Raw genomic sequence first — 10,000 nt, 5'->3', positions numbered from 1 at the left:
TGTGGCCATGCATGCACCCTTAAAATAGCATCTGAATTTGCGCCACTGATTTTAGACCAGGAGGTTCCTGGTCTGTGGCGGAATTGTTTTCTGAAACTGCAAAATATCAACAGGGACCATTTGCGCCGGAACACGCCTCCTCTTTTCGCTAAAACACCCCCGTGGGCGCACATGTACCTGTGGAGGGAAAATTCCAATATGCGCTGACTGCAAAATAGGAAAGAGAAAAGAGCGAGTATACAAAGTCAATTGCGCTGGAGTGCAAGATAGAGCCCTTGATGTTTCTCAGAAAGCCTGAGCAAGTCATATGATGTCTCCTGGCCAATTGCAATCGCTGACCGCGGCCTTAGAACCATCAGCCAATCAATCGGCGAGCATGTCTTTACCTGGAGCCGGTGCTGCTGGCAGGCGAGGAGCTCCTCTTCCTCCTCTTCATCGTCTGCCGCGTCAGGCGCTCGCTGTGCAGCCGTTGCCGGGTCAACCGGTCCGACTGGAGCCGCTGGGCGGACTTGAAGTCGGTGAGGATGGAGCCGACGTGCTCCTCGAACAGCGCGGACAGACGCAGACTCATGCTGTAGATCTGGACACACAGACGGACACGCGCGGCGGCCCAGTTTCAGTTTACACTGCAGGGGGATACTAGCCGGCTGGCTAACACTGGCACATTTACAGAAATGATGATTAATGTGTGTGCGGTCCTTATACATAAATAAATGAAATAAAACTCAGAGAGAGAGAGAGTAGCAACTGTGCTGGTGTCTGTACCATTGCTGAGAGGTGCAGACTCCTGCTGTGGATCTACAGACAAGGCAGTGCAAGAGTCAAAGTTATAAGAGACAGTAGCAACAGTGAGAGTCATAGTGTCTGAAACATCACATAGACAGACTCCTGCTAGATTCACATACACAGTGAGAGTTATAGTGTCTCATAGTGTCAAACATCATATGAAGACACAGAATCCTGCTCGAGATTCACATACACAAGAGACACTTCTCTGTTGACCTTGTTTCTAACTAATTACATTTTCCACAAGGTCACAATTTGTATCATGTTCATGGTTATTGTTATTTTTCTGTTAAAATGTATTTAGTCTATTAATAATATTGGTATTTATGTAGACTATTTGATCATAATATCAACTATTAATACAATGTCACTATATTGAAATGTGTATTGATGTTATTGCAAGCATCAGCCACAGTGACAGAGAGCTCACACAGACCCAGATGGATTATCTTGATGGCAGAAAAAGACAGAAACAAATGTGTCCTACTATAATACCCATTTTCACTCTTCATAATTTTATTTTTGGGGTCTACTAATATGAGTGTACATTCTTTAATGTTCAAAAAAAAAATTCTCATACTAATTTTAGTATGAAAAAAACTAAATTCTGTAAAACAGAGGACTGCATTCTAAAATCTTCAAACTTGTTAGTATTCCAGAACTAGTTGATGGTACTGTTTTTTTGTTTTTGTTTTTAGTTTTGAGGTTAGAATTAAAAAAAAAAAAAAAAAAGACACCCTCCGGCTTCTCCCTGTGGGCTTTGTAACTTTGCATACCATTTCCATACACACACACAAAAACTAAAAACTATATAACACACTAAGCAACCGTGGCAATGGCAGTAAGAGCAGTGGAACAGTGCCGACCGGCACAGACAGCAGCAGAGGGCCTATCTACGAGTGGCCATCACAGGGGAACCATTACAGCATTAATGGTCTTTGAAGTGCCTGATCCAACCCAAGAACCTCCTTAAGCCAGGGCTCCAAGGAGTCTCCAAAATATTTAGCTTCAAGCACAGAGAAATTCAGAGTTTAGGGCTGTGGAACAGCGACCAGGCATAACCACATCAGCAGTCGTTTATAAAATGTGCTTCTAGGTCAAGTTGTTGCCAGTCACATATTGAACCATCATGCATTTATATGGTCATCTCATTTAATATTATTGCTATAAAACATGACTTTTGCTGCCCTATGCTATGGACTCTGTGAGTCTGCAATAAAGGTTGAACTTACTACATATGCTTATTCATATGGCTGATGCTTTTACTCAATATGCATTAACTCTTACGAGGACCTGTTTCCTAATGGCACCTCAGGGCTAAGAGTGTTGCTCAAGGGAACAGTAATAGCAGTCGAGAATTGAACCCTCAACTTTTCTGGCTACTGCCTGTTAGCCCATTTCCTTAGCCACTATGCTACTGCCTGCTAGCCCATTTCCTTAGCCACTATGCTACTGCCTGCTAGCCCATTTCCTTTAGCCACTATGCTACTGCCTGTAGCCACTATGCTACTGCCTGCTAGCCCATTTCCTTAGCCACTATGCTACTGCCTGCCAGCCCATTTCCTTAGCCACTATGCTACTGCCTGCTAGCCCATTTCCTTAGCCACTATGCTACTGCCTGCCAGCCCATTTCCTTAGCCACTATGCTACTGCCTGCCAGCCCATTTCCTTAGCCACTATGCTACTGCCTGCTAGCCCATTTCCTTAGCCACTATGCTACTGCCTGCTAGCCCATTTCCTTAGCCACTATGCTACTGCCTGCCAGCCCATTTCCTTAGCCACTATGCTACTGCCTGCTAGCCCATTTCCTTAGCCACTATGCTACTGCCTGCTAGCCCATTTCCTTAGCCACTATGCTACTGCCTGCTAGCCCATTTCCTTAGCCACTATGCTACTGCCTGCTAGCCCATTTCCTTAGCCACTATGCTACTGCCTGCTAGCCCATTTCCTTAGCCACTATGCTACTGCCTGCTAGCCCATTTCCTTAGCCACTATCTTAGCCACTATGCTACTGCCTGCTAGCCCATTTCCTTTAGCCACTATGCTACTGCCTGCTAGCCCATTTCCTTAGCCACTATGCTACTGCCTGCTAGCCCATTTCCTTAGCCACTATGCTACCACCGCCTCATTAAAGGGGTGGTTCAGGATTTTGGACATAGGACCTCATTTCCAAGTAAGCAAGTGTGATATTTATCAGTGGAGACCCGTTTTCAACACGTTTCATCCAGTCGATTCTAATTGCAGAGTTAGCGAGGTGCTAGGCTAAGCGCCAAGTCAACGGTATGTGCTAACCTGCCACTAAAAACAGTCTTACCTACTCCAAAGGACACTCGAGGCAAATTCCAGACAATCGATGTAAATGTCTGTGTTGATAGAATAGTCTAAGAAATACAACTACCCTCACATCGCGTTGCAATAGTTATACTTTGTTCCCTGAAGTTGGTAGTAGTCATTTTGCATCTCAGCGGCGGACTGATATTACCAAGGCTACTACTAGGTATCCCCATTGGAGCGCTTTACTGTTTACTTTTTGAGGCAGTACTACTAACTGGAGCAAGTATAATTCGCCGGGCTGCTAAGACACTAGTCCCTCAAAATGTAATGCGATCGTTGAAATGCAAGGATAGAATAATGTTAGAAATAAAACTATCAATACAGACATTTACATCGATAGTCTGGTGTTATAATTTATTTGCCTTGGGTGTACTTTGGAGTGGGTAAGACTGTTTTTAGTGGCAGGCTAGCACATACCGTTGACTTGCACTAGCCTAGCACCTGCGAACTCTGTAATTAGAAGGACTGGATGAAACGTGTTGAAAACGGTCTCCACTGATAAATATCACACTTGCTTACTTGGAAATGAGGTCCTATGTCCAAAATCCTGAACCACCCCTTTAAACTCAAATTAATAGCTACGAGAGGCTTAGTGTGGCCTACAACGAGGCGTCCAGTACACATAAAGGTGACCCTAACCACTGCAGGTCCCTCTGTGAAATGCGGAGTGAGTGTGACTCACCCTGGACTTCTTGCTGGGCGTGTAGGCTTTGGAGTTGCTGAAGATGAGGCGCACGTCTTTGCACAGCTCCATGGGGGACTCATACTCGTCACCCAGCAGGGTGTTCAAGACTGTCCCAAAGTCCATGGGAGTGTCCACTATGTCCAAGTAATCCTAGGGAAAACAGGACAGGTTTAGAAACCAGATCTGGCAAAGAGTAAGGTGTGTGTGTGTGTGTTTACCGGATACTCCTGCAGGTCCACTGGAAGATGTATGTGTGTGTATAGTGTGTGTGTGTGTGTGTGTGTGTGTGTGTGTGTACAGGTATAGTGTGTGTGTGTATGTGTGTGTGTGTGTGTGTGTATAGTGTGTGTGTATAGTGTGTGTGTGTGTGTGTATATAGTGTGTGTGTGTGTGTATGTGTGTGTGTGTGTGTTTACCGGGTACTCCTGTAGGTCCACAGGCTGTCTGAAGGGTTCCGAGTCCTCACACTGAAAGATGAGGTCCAGGAGCTCTCTGCAGCGCCCCTTCCAGGCCTCTGGGTCATGTGACTGAGGCTTGTTCCGCAGGCTCCTCAGCATTGGCCGCTGCGCCTTCTGTACACATGATGTCATCAAAACAGGACCAAAACGGAAGTCAACACATATGCAGTGAATTAGACACAGATCTTCCTTCTTCACTTACCAAGAGTATCGTATGAGCATGATTCTTCTTTCCCCTTTCAAAAATATCTTGTAAAATACCCTTACATTTGAAAAATTGGAGTTGCATCGTCATCAATTCAAAAACTTTGGAAATGTGTCAATGCATTTTTATAAGCATCTGGTGATGGTTGAGGTAGGTGTGTGTGTGTGTGCGTGTGTGTGTCTGTGTGGGTGTGTTTGTGTGTGTGTGCGTGTGTGTGTATGTGCGTGTGTGTGTGTGTGTGTGTGTACGTACCTTCTTGATGCATGTAGATGTGCCGGGAGCATCCACGTCCACATCCTCGTCTTCATCCTGAGTTGTCATGGAAACAAACAAAATGGCAGCACCCTGTCAAATAAATGCAAAGACAAAGACAGAAGAACACCTGACAAGTGTGTGTGTGTGTGTGTGTGTGTGTGTGTGTATGGTTGTCACGTACACTGCTGTTGTCAGAGAAGGCCTCTTTCTTCATTTTGTGGTAGAGGGGGATGATGTCTGTTAAATTTTGGTCCCTGTTGGCGGGAGAAACCAAAGAGTTAGAAAGCAGGGGGAGGAGAAAAGGGAGGCCACAGCAATGGTACAGCCCACATCACCTTCCTCATCAAAATCCCCAAAGCCATTCTGACCAATCAAATGACTAACACCTACAGTCAAGGTTATAGTTTACAGAAGCAAAATATGAATACAATAAAATATTAATATTGCTGAGGGCTTCAATTCAATATATAACTTTATTAGAATTGCACCTTTTTACAGATGTTACTAGAATACAGTAGCTTGTAAAACCAGACACACACACACACACACACACACACACACACAAACACACACACACACACACACACACACACACACAAAACTAGCTCACAAGGGTGTGTGCAGGTAAGGCATTGCAAACATTTAATAAAAGCCATCACACAACATCAATATTCAGCATGATCTCTTCACATGGACCTGAGATGCATCTCATGGCTGATTTCATCACACTAATATTCTGTCTTCATAACAAGCATCTGCAATAAACTGGCTGGGGCCATTCAATACCTCACTGGGAGCAGGTGAATCACATGGAGGGGTGTCTGAGCCTCTGAGAACCACTGTAAACTGACCACTGAAACCTCTTCTCAAGAATTCAACAGATGTGTCACTTGCATAATTAATTGCACAGGTACAGAAGCAGTGAAGTAGGGAGTGCGACTACTCTCAACTGTCCAAACTGTGATCACAATTCTATGACATCACCTTAATGGGTGGATTGTACAGCACCTATCAAAGCAGGGCGCGTTTAGGAACTACACACTGTTGAACTGAAGTGAAGTGAAGTGAGGTGAATGAGACATCTCAGCTCAGCTCCACAAAGAGAAACAGTGATTTGTAGTGACCATGGCGTTAAGTGTTAAATGTTATCAGATCCTCCCTGACTACCCCCTTTCTCCTTTCAGACGAGGAAATGCTGGGAATGGGATGATGAATCGGGCCTCAGTGACTCAGAGGGCAATGTCTGTGTCTGTGTGTGTGTGTGTGTGTGTGTGTGTGTGTGTGTGTGTGTGTGTGTGAAATGAGGGGTTGACTCGTGTGTGTATGTGTGTGTGTGTGCGCATATTGGACAAAGGCTGACCACACCACATGACATTAAGGTGCTATGAAGTATGAAGCTTTGAGTTGTCTTGAACACTGCCACATGCTATTTTTCCATTGACTTGCATTGTATTGAATACAGCGCCACACGTGGTATAAAGTGGTATTACATGAGAGCCAAACTGACAAAAGCAGGTTTGTATGTGTACATATATTTGGGCAACACAAAGCATTGGTGTACTCTTGGCAAAAGCGTTGTTTCCTCACATACTGTTGATATTTCTAGGCTATATTTAAATGTTTTCAACAAAAAAAACAAAAAACAAAGCCAAATTCACACAGCACCCTCAAACCTGTTCAGGTGGGCCATAGAGACCTCTGATAACAGATCACACACCTGTAGATACACACTTCTAGCTCAACAAAGAGAGCAAGACTCCCCCCCTCACACACAGCAAAAAAAGTATCATCATCATGCTTATTGCTTATTGCCAAAGATGTGTTTTATATTGTTGTTTTAAATTCTCTCTCTCTCTCTATACATACATATATATATATACACACACACACACAGTATACACACACACACACACACACACACACACACACATATATATATATATATATATACTGTATTTTGTTCTCAGTGGCAAGATGGCAAACTCACTTGATAAACTGCAGCATGAGGTCGGAGACGAACTTAGCGGTGCGGACGATGAAGGCGCCAGGCTCATTGAAGGTCCGCGCATTATGTTCTATATAACGCACCTCCCACATCAGAGATGATATACGCCTGAAAACACACACACACACACACACACACAACAATATACACATGAATATGTTTAAAAACAGACAAACATATATTCATTTCAGAATAAAGTCTAAAGATACAATAGTAGTTATATAGAACAGTGTTTCCTCTACGTTTATTTCAGCATGGCGGCCCCCCGCGGTTTAATTAATACCGCCACGGTATCAGAATCAGGGCAGACGCACATTTGCTTTTTAAATAATCTTGCGACGTGTCCTCCCCTGCTGGCTGTCGCTCACATTGCAATTTAACAATAAGTAGCCTAAACTAGTCAGAGGTTATTATAGCCCGTCCAGTTTCAGTTCACATATTATTATATTGTATTGATGTAGTTAAAGGCGAGAGAGCATGCGTGGCGTGAGAGGTCGGAGAGGTTAAGAGCTCCTGGTCGCGTAGGGCCTATTTTGATCTAAAACGTTATTGTACAAAAAAGTACAAACGTAAAGCTATAAATTAAATAGCACAGTGTATCGTTAATCCCTACCATCTAAACAACAACGGGGGATTAAACAGAGCGGGATAGGTAAGGTGCAACAAGCAAAGGCGCAGGTGTGCATGCATACAAGATCCCAAACTGGAGAAATGCCAAACACAGCAAGATTCGATGATTTGGATAGTAAACTGGATACGCTCCTGGCATTACAAACGGCGACAAATACTCTCGTGCCGTCTCTATCGAAGAGAGTGGACTCAATCGACAACAAACTCTGGATGCTTAATGGAGAAATGCATGCCCATGCCACCCAATTAAGTGAACAGAAAGGACGCATAGACGAGCTACAAAAAAATCTCGATCAAGCGTTGGAATACATCGACACACTGGAGAACCGACAGCGAGAGAAAAATCTCAAACTTTGGAATGTACCTGAATCGGAAGAAAGCGGCATGGGGATGGTTCCTTTTCTGGTGGACCTAATACAAACTGAATGGGGTTTAATGCTACATGAGACTGATATTGAGAAGGCGCATCGACTAGGCCCACTCCAGGAAAACGCACGCAATCCACGAGGCATAATATTTCGGGTCCAGCACTTCCAAACAAAGTTCCAAATCCTGAAAGCCGCCAATGCAAGCAGAGCAAACCAGGCAAATGATGAGACGGTGCCCATCGGCCAAGAAATACAGAATCACCTCCGACATATCTGTACAACTAAGGAAGAAACGAGATGCATTCTGGCCTCTGAGAGAAAAATTACACGCGCTAAATATTACAACTAAGATGCGGCATCCAGCTGTTATGTTAGTCTTGATTGGAGATGAAGAACTAAGATTCCCTACTGTATGCGAAGCAAAACGCGATATGTGCAAAAGGTATCCATCGATTAACCTGGGAGATGGGACCGCCTAAGGTCATGAGGCAGCTAAGTGTGGGGGGGTGTGTGTGTGTGTGTGGGGCGTGTATGAGCCTTGTGTGTGTTTACTGTGTTTAATTATACTAACACTTAATCTAAATCAATTCTAAAAACAGTATGGTGATTAATAAATCAGAGGCGCTTGCAATGACTGAGGCAGGGACTGAGCCTGTGATTCTCTGTGAAAAGTAAGGTATGGTAAGGTGCTCTAAGGTGCTCTGTGTGAATGAATGAATGAGTGTCATGGTGGTAGTGCAATGGTGATAGTGGTCATGGTGATAGTGCAAATGAGTAAGTCAACAGTGCAACAATGCAAAAATAAAGTAAAGTAAAGTCTATATATTTAACTATTTAAGAAAATGTATAAGTGTGGCCACAGTTCGGCTGTGGCATGGAGGGGGGGGGGGTTATGCATATGTGCTAATGTGCTAATATAGCACGCAAACAGTGAGGCATAAAGACAGTGGTACAAGTGGCTAGTGGACAGACAGTAGCAAACATGGAGGGGGTGAAGAGGCAGACAGACTATGCAGAGAAGTCTATCTCTCCTCTTCCCTTAAGTGAGGCATTGAACAGTTCAATGGCCCTGGGGACAAATGACTTTCTCAGTCTGTCAGTTGTGCAAGGCAGTGAGCGAAGTCTCCAGCTGATCAGGCTCTTCTGCTTAACAATAGTGCTGTGGAGTGGGTGACACTCATTGTCCAAGATGTTGATCAGTTTGTTCAGGGTCCTTTTGTCAGATATAGTGAAGTGATGCACTCCAGTTCAGCTCCCACCACAGAGCCAGCTTTCCTTACCAGCCTGTCAATTAAGCCCACATCCTTCTTCCGGTCAGGTAATCTGTAATCCAGGTTACCAGGTGGCGTCCACACCCATCTGCAGAGATCTTGTCTCCCAATCTGAGGGGCTGGATGGTGTTAAAAGCACTTGAGAAATCAAAGAACATGATTCTCACAGCACTTTTCCCCTTGTCCAGGTGGGAATGTGTCCTGTGTAGAAGATAAGTGATGGCATCGTCCACGCCCACTTTCTCCTGGTAAGCAAACTGTAACGGGTCTAGTGCATGGCATTACCTGGGGTCTGAGCATGCTTAAGACCAATCGGCTCCATTGTCTTCATCACATGTGATGTAAGAGCGACAGGTCTGTAGTCATTAAGCTCACTAGGGTGTGGCTTCTTAGGGACAGGGGTGAGACATGATGTCTTCCACAGTGTTGGAACTTGTCCAACTTGTAGGCTCAAATTGAAGATGTGCTTCAGTGGCTCCCCCAGTTCAGCAGCACAGGCCTTGAGTAGCCTTGGGCAATTTCTTAAGTTGGACTGTCACTTGATCTTTTGTAATGGTGAGGGGTGTAAGGGGAGGGGAGGGGGAGGGGTGCATCTGGGATCTGTGTGTCTGATGGCTGTTGACTGAGGTCGTTGTCACCTCATTGTTTATGATCGCCATGTGGGGGAGAGGTGCAAAATCCAGTGATGGTGGGGGTACGATAGCCTGTGATGATGGAGGTGAGTGTTGCGCTGGTATTGAGGGGGTGTGAGGGTGGGGGCTGGGTGATGGTGGACAGACCACCACCATTGGAGCTAGAGCAGGGCAGTCAAACCTGTTGTAGAAGTGGTTCAACTGGTTCGCCCTGTCCAGTCCCCCTCCACAGAGCTGCTGTTCTTGTTCAGGCCAGTGATAACCTTCATGCAGTCCCATGTCTCCTTCAAGTTGTTTTCCTGCAGCTTCTGTTCCACCTTCTTTCTGTAATCCTCCTTAGCTTCCTTCAGCTTGAATTTGAGTTCCCCTTG

General features: G+C 44.8%; 1 protein-coding gene across 1 annotated transcript in view; it reads right to left on the bottom strand.

The window, feature by feature from the left end:
* Positions 1–10,000, bottom strand: part of LOC125298810 (pleckstrin homology domain interacting protein) — an 81,869-nt gene that overhangs the window by 6,495 nt on the left and 65,374 nt on the right. Inside the window, 6 exon segments of the mRNA XM_048249677.1 lie at positions 387–580; positions 3,803–3,955; positions 4,222–4,377; positions 4,721–4,777; positions 4,905–4,977; positions 6,711–6,836. Of these exon segments, the coding sequence (XP_048105634.1) occupies positions 387–580; positions 3,803–3,955; positions 4,222–4,377; positions 4,721–4,777; positions 4,905–4,977; positions 6,711–6,836 (759 nt within the window).

This window comes from Alosa alosa, chromosome 8 (assembly GCF_017589495.1).
Source record: "Alosa alosa isolate M-15738 ecotype Scorff River chromosome 8, AALO_Geno_1.1, whole genome shotgun sequence".
Classification (NCBI taxonomy): domain Eukaryota; kingdom Metazoa; phylum Chordata; class Actinopteri; order Clupeiformes; family Clupeidae; genus Alosa; species Alosa alosa.
This window is presented reverse-complemented; position numbering and strand designations above follow the sequence as displayed.